This window comes from Acartia tonsa, chromosome 14 (assembly GCF_053477335.1).
Source record: "Acartia tonsa isolate MP-2025a chromosome 14, ASM5347733v1, whole genome shotgun sequence".
NCBI lineage: Eukaryota > Metazoa > Arthropoda > Copepoda > Calanoida > Acartiidae > Acartia > Acartia tonsa.
In genome coordinates this window covers 24,330,974-24,351,040 of record NC_137273.1, presented here as the reverse complement: position 1 = coordinate 24,351,040, position 20,067 = coordinate 24,330,974, and the positions used below count along the sequence as shown (strand labels likewise).

Sequence of the window (20,067 nt, the reverse complement as noted above, 5' to 3'; positions counted from 1 at the left end):
AGGAGTTGTAGAGATTCTTTGAGTACGTTTTTCAGCTAAAATAAATGTATTTTTGACAGCTACCACTAAGTTACATTTTTCTTTGGTTTACGAAGAAAACAAATATTTGAGCTGGGATTTTAGTACATTATTTCCTGTCATTGTAAGAATATGGAGAAACAAACAATTGTAGAGATGCTTTGAAGGAAAAATCTTTTACTAAAAATAAATGTTTTTTTGACAGCTACCACTAACTAACAATTATGCTCTGGTTTAAGGAGAAAACAAATATCAGAGCTTGGATTTTAGTATATTATTACCTGTCATATTGTAGGTAAAGGATCATAAAAACAATTGTAGAGATGCTTTGAAGAAGAAATCTTTTTCTAATAATAAATGTATTTTTTGACAGCGCCACGAAGTTACAATTTTACTCTGGTTTATAGAGAAAGCAAAAATCCAGCTGAGATTATGTTATATTTAGTTTTACGAGTCATTGTAGATAAATATTTATTTTCATCAAAAAATAAGAAAACTTGTTAACCCTTTGAAATTTTTTACAAGCATGCATTATTTACATATTATCAATTTAATTTTTTAATGTAGGTTTTTGTACTGTTGTTAGATACTTTGCGATTTCAATAAATTCCAAAATAAATATGGTTAGATTTAAAAAAAATTTAGATTTATTTTAATCTTTATGCTTCTATAGTCATTTCTTAATTTATTGTCTCTATTAATGAATATACCTTATATGCATATTTGTCATAAAATGTGAAAATTTATGTTATAATATTGCCACTTTAAATTTATAAAATACTATCGGCTACGCCTCTAGCATCTAGGGGCTCTGTATTCGAAGTGCAGAGAAAAACAAACAAATTAAAACCATCCCAAGCCTTTCTTTTGAAAATGAAATAGCATAAAAACATTACAAGACCTATGTGAAGCTTCCCTGAGATAGAGAACCCAATAGGTCCAGTAGCTATTAAAGTTTTAAGCTTCAGACAAAAAAGCTTACTACTTTAGGAAGCTTATAATAGGATAATATGACCTTCTGTTGGCTTGTTCTGCTCTAATTTTAAGTTTGCCACAGAGTGCTTTGTGGATAGGAAGTGGTTAAAACAATGTTGTTTACTAGTTTTAACCAGGATATGCAATTATATATTGATCAATTGCATAGAATTAATTTAATGGATTTGTTTACTTGTTTTAAAGATTTTTAAAATCCTTTGATTATAACTGGAATGTTTTACTCAGAACTCCAGTATCAGATAAACTACTATTTACTATTGTATAACTTTTTTCTGAAAGTCTTAACAATGCAAAATAATCAATGAAGTCTAGAAAAGAAGCAGTATAGAAATATTAATATATTAAGTCAAGACATAAATCCGTCAAATCCTGGTGTTTATATTATGTACCATTGTACTTATCAAATTATCATATTTGTCTGTGTTATGTGTTAATTAATCTAAAATGTCAAATGTGAACAAATAGCGGCTGCGCCCTTGGAGTCCTCTTGGGGCACTTGTTGTGGGGGAGTGTGGAGGTGATGTCGAACGCACCCCCATATTTATTTTTAGTTTTAAAAGAAAAGTAAAAAAAATGGTGGGAAGGTTTGGTCATTTTTTCTTGGGCGATTTAACCTTGACAGGTGTTGGTACCCTGCCCCAAATTAGCTATAAATCTTTCCAGGACCTATGAAAAGCTACATTGTAGTAAAGAACAACCATATTAATTCAGTGGTTAGCGATATCTTTCGGTAAAACAGACAGACTAAAATACATCCTGTTATTTTCATATAATGAAAAACATAAATTTTAATCATTGTAATTGTTTTAATAATTATAGGAGCTGAGAAATATTGAAACGAGGAGTGAATGTTCAAGACTTTGTATTCTAGAAGAGGAATTCATTTGCAGGTAGTTTTCAAACCAAATCTTTTCTATAATTCTGGCCGGTCTGTTGTCAGTAATAGATTGCTTTAAATAGTGATAAAAGCATTGTAAAAATTGATTGAAATGTCTTTTTGATTTTATTTGGCAAATATGCACATTTAAGAAAGCATAGCAACCTTTTAATCACGCCATAATGTAGTTCAATTTAAACATTTTCATCTTAAGCTTTTTTGTTACGTGCAATGCATAACATATGTTTATTTTTGCAAAGGGTTATTCCTGTGACTATTAGGCAAGGGGTTAAGGCTTTAAAAAATCCTGTTCCTAAGAACAAAAAGCACTATCACCCTATAATTATTTCTGTTCGTTTGTCTGACTGGCCTATTCTTTATAGCCTCTTATTTTATAATAATCTCACCCATGGACAGTATTTACCTTGTTTTTTAGTAGCTGTTTAGCGTCTATATGGAACATTATAAGAATTAACTAAAAAGCCTGAAATTCAGAGAGAGAGAGGGGACAATGGGCTGTTTAGTACACTAGTCCCTAAAGTTTTATGATAACGTTTTCTTATTCGTTGGATTAACAACTTTGGGGACTTTAGTGAATTTTGATCGTTTGGTTAATTGAGTGTTAAGACGTTTAACTTAAACTTATCTTAATCTACAAAAGGGCAATTTTGTGTATTATCATTGGGGATGCACATCAATTTATCGGTCTTTGTCTTTGTCCCTTTTGATCCCTGCTGAAATTGTAAATAAAAACATAACATTTTTCTTCAAACTACCATATCATGGAATAATTTTACTTTTGGGGATAGTAAGAACATTTATAAATAAGAAAATTTGATTAAAGGCACAATAATACAAATTATTTATAGACCCTTGTGGTAGTTTTAACCCCACATACAAGGCTTTTATTACCTTACTTAATCCTGTCATTAAATAAACAGTTCAGCAATATATAAGAAAACTTTATATTAGTTAAACAAGCCTTTTTAAAACGCACACTTGAGTATTTATCCATCTTTTAGAAATCCCGATAGAAAGACAGATATTCTTCAAGCAAGGGCGTCCAAGCTTTTTCCTTTTTTTTTGGGGGGGGGGGGGGGGGCGGTAATCACCCCTTTACCCCCCCCCCATTAGACGTCCTTGACTTTAAGACTTTAAGATATCAATCTTTTTAGAAAATAAATCCATTACTTTTTATATTGACTTTGTGATATATTTATTACTTCCAATAACTTTTTGTAAATTTGAATTTACTTTGAATATACCAGGGATACAGGGATTAAACAATAATTGGAAAATAATATTCCTTCGAATTATAATAATACTTAAGTCTTATTTATATGTATGATAGACCGTTTTATGAAGACTTTTCTTTTGTACAAGTTTAATTCATACACAAACAATTTAACAAATATTGTAGAACACAAGATGTTTAAATAATTTTGATATATATGATACAATGCTTAAATGTCTAGTAATTTTAACTGTAATAAAACCAAATACTAATTTAAAGTGTAGCTACCCTATAGTTGTTATTACTTTAGGTCAGCTGAGTACAACAGAAATACCAAGACATGTATACTAAGCAGAGAGAATAGAAGTGTAGCTACTCTATAGTTAAAAATTAAAATATATTTAGGTCAGCTGAGTACAACAGAAATACCAAGACATGTATACTTAGCAGAGAGGATAGAAGTGTAGCTACTCTATAGTTAATATATATTTAGGTCAGCTGAGTACAACAGAAATACTAAGACATGTATACTTAGCAGAGAGGATAGAAGTGTAGCTACTCTATAGTTAATATATATTTAGGTCAGCTGAGTACAACAGAAATACCAAGACATGTATACTTAGCAGAGAGGATAGAAGAACTCAACCAGAAGCTTTCAGAAGAGGACAGAGGTGAGTGTCCCATTTATTTTCATACAAATAATGTCAACCATGATTGGGTCCTTTAATGAACGGGTCCACCTCCTAAACTTCACCTGACAACGGTCAGTTCCAATGATATACCCACATAAAACACCCAAGAGGGGTGTCAAGTTAAAATCAGTTACACAGTCTTAATTTACCTGTAAAAGTTTTTTTTACTTTTGAGTTTAAGGGGGATGAAAAAATTTCTGGTACGCTTCGCGCACAGACAAACAAAAACTATGTGTACACCACTGGTTTTGCATGCATATTGACTTGATTTTTGGATCAATATATGATTGATTGATAATATTGGACAAGGACAATTATTTTAAGTAGTAGCGCAGTAAAAAATGAACAACAGCCATTGAAAAAGATAAATTAAGGAATTTATAGTCAATAAATCATTATTTTCTACATTTAATTAGATAAAGAATTTACGGCTTAACAATTGTAAGAATATGGAAGAAGGACGCTATCGAACAAAGTAGCCTCATACTTTTTAAAAAAATAAATAAAAAAAAGCGTATTGGAGTTAGTTTTTTGTTTATTATGGTACTGGGTAACCTCGCAGGTTTAGACCCCACAAGGGGTTAAAACTTGAATAAATCATTTCCCTCTTACTTCAATTTATTTTTAAAAATCCTTGGAAAGGGGTAATTAATGCCCAAACGGCCACTTGTAAGTTTCTACCAGAAAAAAAGAGTTTTTAAGTGCTTTTTTAGTATTTTTTCTAGTTTTAATCCATCTTCCCACATTTCTCATGCATAACACTTTACCCTTCTTTGTATAAATAATACAATTTCCAAAAAAAAATTCCATTTAGGCTTTATAAAATACTAGCGGTTTCGCCCCTAGCCTCTAAAATAGTTGGGCGAAATACGTAAAAGGACCAAGGAAATCCCCTACAAAAAAAGGACAAAAAAAAATGGGGGGGGATTTTTGTTTTTGGGGGGTTTGGGGGTGTCCCACCCCCCAAAAAATAGCCTAAAACCACAACAGGACCAGTAGGTATATTTCCTGAAGAGTAGAATCCGATCGGTTCAGTGGTTACCGAGATCATAAGGGCCGGACGGACGGACAGACAGACAGACAGACAGACGGACAGACATCGTTTTACTTTGTATTATAAATATTTTTTTTCAGAAATGTTAAAAATCATTATGATAAATAATTCATCATTTTTTTCTATTTGTTGTCATTGGCCTTTTGCATTTTTGCAATAAAACTTTTTGTTTAAAAACTGATCTTTGCTACAATTATGGCCAGTAGGACTTGTTACCTATTTAAAATTGTTTTTTTTTATTATAAAATCTATGCTTTTGTAACGGAGGATAGCAAATTTAACGAAACTTGTATAATATGTAGTTACAAATTTCACCGCTAGATTTCGCATATGTTTGATATTTTTACAATACAAATAAAGCTTGTTCTTATATTTAGTGAACAATTTAATGTTTTAAATACTGTTTATTAGTTATTTCATAAAATATTAATAAGAAAAGATAAAATAAGTTTTTTTCATATTGGTCAGAGAATTAATGTTTTGATTGTTTAAAGGTCACATAAAAGTACTAAATTTCCTTACAGGACATACTTACGTAATGATTATAGAGATGCTTTGCGTACCTAATTGTTACACACAATAAGTGTCGCATATGCATGAAATTTCTTCAGGGGTTTGAAAAATAACCCGTTTACCCATAAAAAAAATAACTTATTAGGAAGAATTTGGTCAGGCTTACTTAATCATAGTTTTTGGTGCATATCTAAATCGTGTCTTGCTTAATTATGTATATGATTAAACGCCCTTCAGACAACCGAACCTTTGGTGCTCGATCATTGTATGCGCCTGTTTTTGGCCAAGGTTTCTCTAACTATTTATGTCACGCACCTGACATAGTAACGGTAGGAACTATATTTAGTTATGATGTAAAGTTAGCTTCAAACCTTCCACCTTAATTATGTGTTACGCCTCAGTTACGTGTTAAATATCAAATATGTAACTTTTAAAATTTAATATTTGTAGGCAAGAGATAGAATACCTGGAAAATCAATGTGCTAAGCAGTTACCTGACTGTGCATATACACAGGTAAGGAAATATAGATAGATATATCATTATATGAAAGTAACACGATGTCTATCTGTCTCTCTCTCTCTATTTGTTTGTTTGTTTGTGCTGAAGAATCTCGTGGATCGATATTGTTCTCCTTGACAAGATAGCTTATCATAGGTTCTAGGAAGGTTTATAACTAGTTTTGTTTAGCCGAAGAATGAGAAACCGTTATTATCAAATCTTTGGTGAAAATTGTAATAAAACGCCCATTGTCCCCTCTCTTTCTGTGGAAAAGTGTGCACTGCACATGACAAATGAAAAGTTATTTCCTAGAGTGAGAAAGCAACCATCCAAGAAATCTGCAGACATTTTTCTTCTTTGCTACACATTTTCCAAATTATATGTCTGCCAATCTTAAATAGCAAAGCTTTTCCATATTAGAGGCTGTTTTTACGCTTTTTACCTAATTTTAGGCAAGTTAAAACCGTCCTATCAATTACAAACCATGCGATAAAGTTTGATAGAGAAGCAACACAATAATCTTCACCAGAAGTCAATTAATTTGTTTTGCTTTTTTCTATCCATGATAAGCAATTAGAGCGCTAAAATGAATACGTTCATATTTTTAATGATGTAATTTAACAAGTGTTATATTAATATTATTCATTATTGTATCAAAATGTTTGACTTGGCTTTTATGAATGTTGTCAGTATTGTTAATTTTAAACATTTTAAAAAGAAAGTTGCACATTATACATATATGTGTATAGAAAATAATAAGGTATTTGTTTGAAACTTTGCTTTCCAGATAAGTTTTGTCGTTCTTAAAAACCAACTACAACTAATTTATTTCTTTATTTGAACTTGTAGGTATGGTGATCCTGAAGGGTTAGGTAGGTATATAAAATATTATTAGAGCTTCCCGCAGTGGTTAGAACTATTTTTTAATGAGTGAGTGATACATTATTAATGACCGTTTGACCGCTCTTTCACTGTTTATCTGTTACAGGGCGTGAAAGACAAGACCGTTATAGCCATGGATGATATCTTGTACTCTAGAACTCTACAGGATTGTGAACGGTTCTGCGATGACGTAAGTACATTTCCAGTTGCGCTTTGAAACCGATTTATATCCGGTGGATTAAGATATATAAATGTTATATGTTTTTAAATAATTTTTTATTACATATAAGGCTGGACTTACTGTTGAATAGTTTAATAATGTTTTACGAATTGTTTTAATAATGAAAGTTTAAAGCTATTTAAATTGGATATAGTTATCTATCATACAGAGCAGAGCGATGTCCTTCTGTCCATCCATACGTCTGAAGCTTGATACTCGTGTAAGCGCTGAAATGAATAGGGTTTACTTTTCGTTGACTCAATACATTTTATAATTTTATATAATTTTGATTGGGTGGTTAAAAACCAGCAGTGTTCATACTTTTCAACTAATATTTCAATCTACAGAAGGGTTAATTTTCTTCAACCATACAAACAATTTATCGTCCATTGTCTTATCATTTAAAGTTCCTGATAGCATATATTTACCATTTTGTATTAAAGCAGCTAAACTTAAAATATATATTGAGGAGCTTTGCCTCTATAATTAGATTATAGTACTTTAAAAAAAACTGTAAACCAACAAAGAATGTAAAAAATCTGTAAAACAGGAAACTATATTTATTTTTTGCAAAATCACTGTAATGTGAAAAACCTATTAATCCTTATTTAAAATGATTGCTCAAACAATAAAGTAAAAAAATCAAAAGTATATATAACGCAAATCTAATAACTGTAGCTTAATGTGTCTGTTCTTTAAGATCTCATCAACTATTAGCCTTAATAAGTTCTTCTTTTAATAAAGTAAAATCCTAAATAGCCAATGGAAAAATATCTTTCAACCTTTTAATTTCAAATACTAAAAGGCTAGGAGTGTCACCGCTAGTTATAAGTTTATTTGGATTATATTACGACTGTAAAAAATTAATAATTGTGTTAATTTTAGATTATTTTGTAATTTTATTAGAACACTATTACACAAACAAACAAAATTAAATTACATAAAAATAAAGTTTTTAAAAAAGTTAAAAATCAGCATAATTTAAATAGACGTAATGACTTTCTGGTAACGATTATAGAGTTGCAACGCTTTGTAAATTGTACCTAAATATTATAGGAATCATCCTGCAAAGTTTGAAATCAATAGGACAATTCTGACAGGACTAGATTAACAAAAAGTGTTAACCGTGACGGACGGACTGACCCTAATTATAGAATAGCATGGATATTAAAAACAATCTAAGAACATGCCCTAATTATAGAGTAAAAGCTCCGCTATAGGGGACTTGTGGTTGCTTTAAAACAAACTTTTATTAACTGCTTTAATGTGAAAATACTTTTAATGTGCAAATTTTTTGAAGCATGAACAAACCAATACAATAAATAGAGCTTTGTACTAGGGCTTGGCAGCTGTGCTTAACCAGCCATTTTAAATCCGTTTGAGTACTGAATGGTAAGATTGTCATATTAAAAAAAAAGGTTTATAACATTAGTTAATTTTTAAAGTTACATATCGGTTAATTACGACTGGCTTTTGCGCGGCTGCCAAGCCCTAATTTGTTCAAATCACAACAGATTTGCAAGGATGATTTTGTCCTTAAGTAGTGCAGCAATAAATATGCTAGCAAATTATCTCTCCTCCTTCCTTTTCTATACCTCTGTCTTTCCAGGGATCTTAAGGGATAAGATAATAAACAATAAATTTATATTCCTTGACCTTCCCATCGATGATAAAAAATTACATCTTCTGTATATTAAAGTAATTGGTTGAAAAGTTTAGACACTAGTAGTTTGGAAACAACCAATCAAATTTTAAAAAGTACCCGTTTGGACCAAGCAATCAAAGTTCATTAAAAGTGCCTAAAGTTTTTTAGCCCATTCTCTCTCTAGCTCTGTCTCTATTTCTCTTTCCTCTATCTCTCACTTTCTCTTTCACTTAACCTATGCCCAATTGTCGCACTTATAGCTTTTTTAACATTGCTTCTATTGGACACTAGAGTTGGCTCGATATAATTATCTCCCTATTGGCTAGTTTTCTATATGCATATCTATTTCTCAATAAATCTATTTTCCTCACCCGGCATTACTATCTAAAAGAAAGTAAATATTTAATAATTTAAATGATTTTTAAAAGATTTTTTTTAATTATATTTTTTTCTTTACATTACCATCACCAAAGGGTTAATGATGATGATTACAATTTTAGTTTAATATTTGAACACACAAAATGTCGCCACAATCGAATTCTATTAAAAGGACTCTCCACAGAAAAATCAACTTTGGATTTTTGAAAATCTAACCTGAAACTATTATTCTCTAATCAATTTTAGGCATTTTTTGTTTTTGTGGCATCGTGATCGAAGCCCTTTGAAAATTTTGTCCGCCGCCTATTTGTACTGCCACTATAACAATATATACTACACTTTCCTCCACTCAATATATGTTTGCCGCTAAAGAACATTTGCTCCATTGCAACCGGCCGCTCTACGATTTATCCTCTCCCTTGACTGGACAATCCTGCCGCCTCCATTTTGTGTTCGCCTCCGCCAAATATAACCATCTTTTGCCGCAGTTGCCGCATTCATCGCCCTTCTCTGCCGCTACTCCGCTATACATTGCTTACGTCGCTATACACAACACCCCCAGCCTCCATTTAATTTCTGAACAAGGGAGAGGGGAGCATGTATTGAACCGCGACATACAGCAATGAATAGCGGAGTAGTGGCGGAGAAGGGCGATGAATGCGGCAACATAGAAGCTAAAAATCACTAAAGCAGCACAAATTGAATGGCGGGAGGATTCACTTAAAGGCGGTTAAAAATTTCAAAGGGCTTCGATCGCGATGCCACAAAAACAAAAAATGCCTAAAATTGAACAGAGAATAATAATTTCAGGTTAGATTTTCAAAAATCCAAAGTTGATTTTTCTGTGGAGAGTCCTTTTAAAACATAGTTTTCTTAAATTTATCATATTATAAATTTAAATTTTCTTTTTTATGATTAGAAATGAAAAAAAATGAATTTATTTTTAATAAAGTAAAATAATGGGTCTTATCGTTCTGGGCAATGAGAGTTTATTGTGGATTATTGGAGCACTATGAGTTTTAATCATATATTCCTTGGAAAACTTGAGCTCGTTTATAGACATTTATTTCCTATATAGATCTGACATGGATCTTGAAGCAATTAAGCAGGCCGTTTTGTACATGTTAAAAATTGGAAGATTTCATTAAATAAAAGTAATCGCAAATATACTTAGTAAATAATGTACTTGTTTTATTATTAACTTTGCTAAACATATATCAATTTAGATTTAACAGTAAGAGATTTATTATTACTAATTATATATTTTTTATTACATTTATTAATGATCCTTACATTTTTTAACTGAACTATCATATATATTAAAGTTGCTAGATGTTTGTTTGTTTAGTAATATCTCGGTACGTAACTTAACCAATTTTAAGAAAATCTTAAACGGTTTTGGGCCATTTGGGATTCTTTCGAAAGAAATATTGTAAAATGTTTTTGAAAACAAAGAAAAAATAAAAATAATAGAATTTCTGTCTAACTATAGCTTAAGATGGATCGATATGTTTCTCCTTTATAGTGAAGCTTTTTTATATGTCCATATTTTAGGAGAAGTTAAAAAGGAGACATATACAACACTAAATGCATGTTAAAAGTAATTTTAAACAACATTTTGATTTAGAGTTTTATATGTTTTTTTTTTAATTAGAAATGCAATTACTGTTGTTAACTTAGAACTGCCATGAATCTTTTTATTAAAAAAAAACTTTTTAGTATCCCTTGAAATATTTTTGAACCCAAATTCCCCCTTCCCCCATAACTTGTTATATTGATATATATCATGCCCTATCACTGAAGGTATATTATGTACCCTTCTTAACCTAACCAAACCACTGTCGCTCAAACCACTTTCTCTTTTAAATTTTTTATTTAAAACTAAGTTGGATGGTGGGAGATTAATAGCCCACCTGTTCATTTGAGGGAAATTTTCAACAACTTTTTGTTTCTGTTTTGAAATGTTTATTTCTAGGAATAATTTCAGTAAAATAGCAAATAACAAAAAAATTTAGATCACAAGGAATATAACATTAAAATAACTTAAGTTTTTCACCAACCAATATTTTAACTATGCTTTATTTCTGAGGGAGGGGTCATAGGACTGTAAATTATACTTTTAACTGCGTTCTCGTATTTTTGGGATCAAAATCTTTGGGTACCATTATTTAAATTGATATTGGTTGATACCAAACTATATTAATGTCCAAACTTTAACCAATAATTTTATTCTAGATAAGGGGTTATTTTGGTTATCCTTATACGGGATGTACAACAATTTGTAGTCCATTGTCCAAGCCCTTAAGATCATTGGTAAAACGACACCTAAATAATTTAAATTGTTCTTTTATCCTACTCTCCTTATTAAGCTTAATGCTTAAAAACGTAATTGTCCTAGTAAAAATAAAGTCATATTTAAATTAATCAAAGTTTTAAATAAAATGTTATATTATTTTTTGTTTTTGTTAATGTATAATTTAATAACGTTAATAATAAATGTCATAAGTATAGATGTATGTTCCAGACAACTACCTGGCTCCAGTATTGAGGGCCTTTTACATCTGATAGCAAATTGCTTTCAGATCTTTTGTATCGACTTGGCTGTGCTAATATTTACGATGCTATTGGCTAATATTCAAAGACCCAATTGAAAGTCGACACAGAGTCCACGGGGTGGGTACATACTAATGGAATATCAATAATAAAGACAAGTATACATGAAAATATCATGCTATTCAAATAAAATATGGAAACAAACTTTCAATCTTAAAGCTGTTATCATATCAACATGATAACAATTATTCATTAGAATCGTGCCCTATCAATTAATAGATTATTATTATTTGCAGAAAAAATTGGACACTGCTTGTTTGTACCAAATGATCAATATGTAATAGAGGTCTTTAGCCAACTAATGAGCGAACGTGTATGTAAACTTTGGGGAACCAAAAACATTTACAGTCTAATAATATTATAGGTTACAAGAAAGCGATGTAAGATTCAAAATGTTATATATAGTCTCTTTATCATTGTTATTGCTAATGTTTATGTCCTAATGTTGCAATGGTGTGCAATTAAAACTGCACAATGTTTAAAATTTGCAAAAATATACAATAAAGGGGAGTTTCATGATGAGATCAAAAGCTTGCAGAAGTTGTGTCCAACTTCCATGACAAAAGTTTACATCCTATGAAAATCCGAGACGGGTTAAGATTTACCAATTAAGGAAGTTTTTTTTCTAACTTTTTATATTAACTAGCGGCTGCTCCCCTAGCATCTAGGAGCTCTAAATTCGAAAGGATATGGAAGGGCAGAAAAATAGCTTAAAACCATACAAAGACTTAGTTATAACCTAAAACCATCTAAGGGCCTATACGAAACTTCCCTCTAAAGGAGAACCATAACGGTTCAGTGGTTAGCGAGATCCTTCTCTACAGACAAAAAAGCTTAGTACTTTATATAATAGGATTATGCAGGGGAATGGACATCTAGAGAGGGTTTTCCACTCTTCTGACAATAAGATAACACTCTTGTATGTTTTGCACTCTCTTTGGCAAAACACTCTGCATGTAAAGAAAGATACATATGCGTTTGTGAATCCACACCCTAATGTTGATGTCTAAGCATAAATAATTATTTGATGTATTCTTTTATGGGCTGGTGATTTTATGATGGGATGCTCAGTAAAATCTTTGACTACGCAAATATGCCACTTATATCCTCCCCATCAATTGTTCACATTTAGGAAAATGTTTTTCTAATGCCTCTTTATTGTATACTAGCAGCTTCGCCCCTAGATTTTGATGCTCTATTTGAATAAACATTTATGCTATATAACTCAAAAGTGTCAATCAATCAGAGAGGGAGGGGACATTGGACTATAATTACATTGATAATCAAAGTTTTATAAACTCTCATTTGTTGGTTTAAAAACTTGAGGAACTTGGGGAGAAATCTTGATTGGTTGCCCCTCCCCTAATTTTTAATTTTAGTTAAAAAATTTAAATTTTTTTTTAGGGGTGGGGGATTTTTCATTTTTTTGGGGTGTTGGGGGTGTCTCCCACCCCACCCCCCCCCCCACCCAAGAATATAGCTATAAACCTTTCCAGGACCTATGAAAAGCTACCCTGTTAAGGAGAACCCGATCGGTTCAGCGGTTGGCGAGATCCTTCGGTACAAACAAACACACAGACACTCAAACATCCTGTTACTTTAGTATAAGGATTATTAAGGAGGTGTAAACGTTCTCTATGCGCTTCGTGCACATTTAATGCTCACTTCTATGATAAAAATACTAAATATTCAAATGAAGAATGCAATGTATTGGTCATGATGAAAATTAAAAGATGATAATTAAGTTAACATGGTTCAATAGTTGAAGATCAATACTTTGATGTTTGGTTACGTTCGCAAAAATGTCATTTATAATAAAAATTAGTCTTCAATATAGTAAATTTAGCTTTTTATGAAAAAGTAAACCAAATTCTTAGAAACCTAGAAGGATTTCAGAGTTTAAATATTTTTTTTCTGTATATGAAAGAAAAGTTGTTTTAATGTATTTACATTTTTGAAGTTGTAGATATCTTTTTTAAAGTGTTCTTATAAGAAATATTAAAAGGATATTTCGAAAGCGTATTTTGTGCTTATTCGGGGATTTTACTTTAGAAGTGTTTTAATTATCAGTATTTTTTTGTTCATCGGCAATTTTTTTTAAAGGCATGTATTTTTACGACAATGATTGCCGACCTAATGATCTATATTTAACCATTTAGCCTTTGTCAATCCTTCCGTATTTGAAACAAGTGACAAGTATTCTACAAACCAAACACCAGGAATCTTATGGGATAAGAAATGAATTAATGTCCCCCCCCCCCCGTATGATGAACAAAATCACCACCTTTCATATGTTCTGTTAGTTTCACCACCCATCAAGATTGATAAAATGAGAAATAATAATTATTAAATATGATAAAAAAAATATATAAATTTATGTAAACCCCAATTATGATAAAGCAATGTACCCCTTCTTTTAGATTAAAATCATGGGAGAAAAGTGTGAAAGTTTTATTTTCTAATCATGATTTAATAAAATTACTACATTTTTGAATCCTAACAATGGAAATACAATTTTTTCATATCCGCGGACAACTAACTCTCTATAAAACCATAGAAAATATTTACAATAAATATTTTTTTTAATTTTTTAATTTTTCAATTTTTAGGCCCGAGCATTCAATTGTCGGTCACTGGCCCAGGTGAACGACCGTTGCTACCTGTCTGGAGATGATTCAGTCACAATACCAGATGTCAGCCAACCTGTGGAAATAGGTAAGCGAGACAGGAGGACATACAGATGAAAGTACTTACGGACATACCATAACTAGAAAGTACATAATTTTGTAGAGTTGCTTTGCATTATAAAAATCACTAGAGGTTTCGCCTCCTAGCCTCAAGGGGCTTTGCCCCAAGAGGTAATTGACTAATTTGAAACTGATTAGAAAAACTTGAGGGGGATTATTGTTTTATGGGGGGATTGGGGGTGTCCCACCCTCAAAAAAATAACCTAAAACCACCACAGGACCAGTGGGTATATTTCCTAAAGAGTATAATCGAGTTACCGAGATCTTAAGGAACAGACGGACGGACGGGCAGACATCATTCTTCTTTGTATTATTAGATACAACCTGTCCCTGACGTAATGACGTTGAGACGTACAAGCCATAATTATGAAAATTCTTCGCTTTTAATAATTAGATATTCCCCATTTTAAGGATCAACATACAAGGAGAAGGCATGTACTCGCAGTACTTGTGATGGAGGAATATTTACATTTGAAAAGACCAGCTCACATTTCTTGAGAACAGCAAGACAAGAAAATTTACAACTGTCCTCCAATACCCCTGGGATTACCCTGGTAGGTCTATCCTTAAATAAAAAAGTAACAGGATGTCTATGTGTGCATATGTCTGTTAATAGTGAAGGATCTTGCTAACCGATGGACCGATAAGGTTTTCCTTCAACGTCAATCTTTTTATCGGTTCATTGAAGGTCTATAACAATGTTTTGGGAGGATATTAAATATTTTCGGGGTAGGATATTAAACAGACAGAAATTGAAGAAGGCAGACTCGATACCATACAATTTAGTATAATATAGTTTAGTAGACAAACGAATCTAAGTCAACTGATAACACAAAAATTAGTCAATGGAAAAGAAAATACACTTATACAGACAGCGGACAAATAAGGTAGACAACAGACAGATCAAGTACTAAGTCAAAATAAAGTAGAAATTCCTAGATAGCAGATCATTATTTAGCAGACAGTCAAATAAGGAAGGCCGAATACAGACAATTCAAGAGGGCAGATAACAGACAATTAAGAAGACCAAACAAACACAAAATTACAATTAAATTCTTACAGGAATGTTCTAAGCTATGTTTGGACCAGGGGGCTGATTGTCCAGCTTTTTCTGTGGACTACAGCGGACAAAGATGCTTTGTTCTGGACAGAAACACACAGGTACTCCCATTGTAATCACTATTGAGCCAAATTATATATTTTGTGTGGAAAATGTTAGGAGTAATTCATATGTTTATTTAGGGGTTATTGAAAGAGTTTGTTCTTTTTTTGGCCAGCCTACTTCCCATTGATGGCGGTAACAAACCGTCGTTTTTGGCATGGCCCTAAAAAGTGTATTCAAAACTAATTTACATCTGAACAATAGAGAAAATGCAAAGAAACATTATCAAAATGTACAGTTTAGCTAATAGACAGATGTAAGGATAGCCCTAGTTTAAGAGTAGCTAATAATTTAAAAATGTTTTCTATTCCAGGGACGGGGTGATGATTTGGTGTACAGGGATGGGAGCAACTATTTTGAGAAAGTGTGTCTGCGCGGTCAGATCAACAAATGTTTGGACAAAGCCTGGGCATTCGAGAGGACTCCGGGCAAAATTCTACGCGGCTTTGAACAGAAGATGATCAATCAGGTATCTATATCTTTCTTGTCTTTGTCAATAACTTGTAATGCCCCCATCCAAGAATGTCCAACTTTTTTTTGAAGGGGTTAAAATCAGGGAGTAAGGGAGGGGACAATGGAACGAATATTCAATTTTTAGGAGTCTCAGACTTTGGGGACTGGCTTAAAGGGAACATGCAAGAATTTAGCAGTTTCTAACCAATCTTGGGGACCAATTATGAATGACGTCACGCAAAATCATGCATAATCTCGCGGCAAACTAGCGCGTCAACAAAAAGATAAACAATAACAAGCAGACAGAATATTTTGATTTTGAAAATTATTTTGTAAATTGAATCATTACATTTTTTATATCTAATTCTTGTTTAATGTAAATTCATTCCGATTAGTGCGTTGTAGAAAGAAATTATATTAAGATTATTAGTTATTATGAGCAAAGCCTTCCTATAATTAGGTCCCGCACATTTGTACGTCCGTAACAGTTAGCTCTTTTCGTTACTTTAGACATGTTAGATGTTTCTTATTGATTTAATGTAAAGGCAAAAGTTTTTTGTCTTTAGCTTAATATTTCTGTAATTAATGATCCGATTAATTTCAAAATTTTAAGGAAAATTCACGAAGTCCTGAGTTGTTCAAGGTTTGTTTATCATTAAAATCTCAAGATGGTGTTATTTTATTTTTCTGTCCTGGATGCTAGGAGCGCAGCTACCAGTTATCCTAAGATATGTTACTTATACCTTAAGATCTTTGAAATTAAGATGTACTTATGTTCTCAACTATTTTATTTATGTAGTATGAAATTTTGACGCAAGGTATCTCATTTTTATTTCGTTAAATGAAATAACTTGAGTTAAAAGTTCTGTAGGAAGGTAATTGTTTTAGTAAGTTTTGTAATATAATTATTTAAAGGCTTTTTCATGTCTAAGCTTTTTAATAAATACAATAAAAAAATTTGGGTAAAAGTAAAATGATATGTTTCCTTAATTTTCCGAAGTTTAGATAATAACAATTATGGAAATGAACTGTATACAAGGGTTTTGATCTCTAGAATTAAAGGCTTGTGGTATAGCATCAGTTTAAGGATGGTGCATTTCGAATTAAAAACAATTCAAAAAGTCAAAAATTTCCACTAAAGGTTGCTATATTGCAAATACTTGTTTTATCTGGAAATATCTGGGTTTTCAACCTTAAAGGGTCACAACGATAAAATTGAATTAACTGCCCATTGTCCCCTCCCTTACTCCCTGGGTTAAAATGAGGGTTATCAAAGTATGAGGGGGGGGGGGGGGGGCGATAGAATTACCACTTTTCCCCCTCTGCCAAATAGATTATCTAGTTTTTGCAAATTTTTTTTATGTTTATAAGTTGTCTCTATTGGGGCAAGGCATTCCACCAATAATGACATATATCACCTACTAAATAAATAGCCCAAACTTGCTATTTTTTTACTATTGAATGAGCAGAAACCCTTTGCAATTTACATGCAAGTCAGTACTACCAGATAAAGGTCGTGTAATCGTTTTCTTCATTTAAGATTTTTTTTTGTAAATAAACAGAATTAAATACGAAGGAAAATTTGTATGTGAGTTATACCCCTTCACATGATAAATACTGTATACTGTATAACTCTTCATTAAGGGTGTCAAATATAAGTAAAAAAACTCCGTTAATTAAGGATTTTAATCTTACTCGATGTTTCATATTTTCTGAGCTTCAGTTATATTTTATTGCAATTATTAACAAAATAAAAATTATGTAATTTAAAGTAAGAGTTTAAAAACATGCCAATTCGAAAAATGAACATATGAATATTTTTAAATAAAGAAATTAGCAAGAATATCAGTTTGTGTTTATCCCTACGTGTGTAGGTTCATACGTCTCTACTTTCTCGATAAATCGTGGATTTTTAATTATTTTTATTTCTCTCCGAAATGAGCAATTCACCTATTATCATATTTGTAATACAGTGATATAGTCTTCTCATTTAAATTTAGATGTAGAAGTTTGACACCCTTTTGGAGATATTTCTTTTTATTTTATGTCATAGTGTAATAATAGGCAGGTATAGAAAGGAAGAGGAACAGTCTTTTTAATCCTTAATTTTTTCTTGTGGTGATTTATTCATCTAACCTCTATATCAATTCAACCATCCATCCATCTATCCATTCATTTATCTATACATCCATATCTATATTTCAATAAATGAACCTATCTATCCATCCATAAATCCATCTATATATCTAACTATATGTCTTTACATATAGGAATCTATCTATCCATCAATCTATCTATATCTATATATCAACACTGAAGAAAAAGTGCCAATACTACACTTTGGTGCAGTAATAATATCTATCTATCCACCTGCAATTACTCAGGGAACGAGACAGATTTTCTTGTAAGTATTTTAATATATATATGACTAGGAAGTAACATTTATTTTCTCGGCAGCTATTTAAGAGAGATTGCTGGAATATTAGAAATTTCTGTTATTGCTTCCCATTTGTTTTTGAATTTGGGATTGTAATTTTTGTATAATATTTAAATATTATCTACTTCGCTCAAAGATAGACGGCTTATTCTTATGTGAATATTTTTTTATACCCTATAGCATCCAATCAAAAATTCTTTTTGATTAATATTTTATACTAGATCTGCTCCACTACTTTTGGTTGTTGTCATTCTTGTTTTCATGTATTATTCATTTTTTTGAACACTGTTCTCTTTAAGATACACATATATCTATGTTTTTACCTTAACCAAAAACTAGGAAATCATCTATACAAAAGAATACACAGTACCCGTCTCCATTATATTGTAATTTTATATTGAGGGGGGGGGGGAGTTTTATAAGATTACTAAAGCCTTGAAGGGTTAGGGCAATACACAAGTGCGAGCACAAGATTTATGCGCTCGTCGGGATAGAGGGTTATAAAATTCTGTACCTCATCTAAACATTTTTTTCTGACCCTTTCTCTTTTGGCCAAAAATCTATCTTTCACATTTCTAACTTTCCCCTCCTCCCCCTCCTTATCCTAAACCAAAATAAAAATAAAACCTATTCTTAACCTAGTCCCTTCCCAATGTGCATTCATATAATTAGAAAAGAGGGGTGGGCTGGTATTGAGTGGTCCACTAAATGTAATATTGATTCTTCCCCCCCAAAAAACCTCACATTAATATGTATATCTGTTTGGTGCATATATCCTTTCACAACTATATATCTTACATCATATTCATGTTGCTTCTTGTTTACTCTAAATAAAGAGTTATTTTCCTTATTAGATTCTTTATCAATCCAGAAGATTTTTTGTGAAGATTCCCTTACATGTCTCACCCAGTTCGTTAGTATGTGTATCCAAGTCCCTGGCAAAATTAATGGGGGTTTAAACATCCCCAAGATATCCAACCCCCCTCGATAGGGGTCTATCCCTCTCTTCTACACCTTCCAAAAATATCCAAGGGGGGTGTTAAACAAAAAGTCTAACAATCTATCAATCTATTTAGGTGCTCCATAGACGAGAATGTGAAGAGCATTGTTTAAAAGAATCCACATTCAAATGTTTGTCTGCCAACTATAACCCCAGAACCCTAACCTGTGCCCTTAGGTAAAATTTACATCAAAATGCAAGTGATAAGACAATGGAAGATTTATATAAATCCCCAATTAGATATACAAGAAAACCCCTTCTGTATATTAAAATTATTTGTTGAAACATTTGGACACGACTAACTTTAAACTAACTAGTCAAAATTAAGTAATTGTATCTTTAAGTTTAAGATTAAACGATTAAGAAATCGTGGTACCAGTGTTATTTACAGCCACATGTTCCATTCCTTCCTGTTTTTATACATACCCCAAAAATTAATATAGAATACGGCAATATTGGGACACAAGAAATTTTGTCAACCATTTAGGTTGCTTATATAGTCCTCCGATATTGGTCCACACGTTCCTTTATGGACAGCGGAGGGGATTTGATAAAGTCCTAAGGGTGGGGAAGGTATCATTATATTCACAAGCCTGGATAAATCATTTTACTATGGTATGCGAGAGTCTCTTACAATATCCTCGTAT

The 20,067-nt window shown here is 31.8% G+C and overlaps 1 protein-coding gene across 3 annotated transcripts in view; it reads left to right on the top strand.

The window, feature by feature from the left end:
* The window catches only part of LOC145306587 (uncharacterized), an 86,391-nt gene that overhangs the window by 28,206 nt on the left and 38,118 nt on the right, over positions 1-20,067 (top strand). For all 3 annotated transcript variants that reach the window (XM_080148790.1, XM_080148789.1, XM_080148788.1), the window contains exons 8-16: positions 1,834-1,904; positions 3,707-3,796; positions 5,835-5,898; positions 6,872-6,955; positions 14,231-14,336; positions 14,780-14,922; positions 15,431-15,529; positions 15,844-15,999; positions 19,497-19,597. In XM_080148790.1, coding sequence (XP_080004916.1) covers positions 1,834-1,904; positions 3,707-3,796; positions 5,835-5,898; positions 6,872-6,955; positions 14,231-14,336; positions 14,780-14,922; positions 15,431-15,529; positions 15,844-15,999; positions 19,497-19,597 — 914 coding nt within the window. The remainder of the gene's footprint in view (positions 1-1,833; positions 1,905-3,706; positions 3,797-5,834; positions 5,899-6,871; positions 6,956-14,230; positions 14,337-14,779; positions 14,923-15,430; positions 15,530-15,843; positions 16,000-19,496; positions 19,598-20,067) is intronic.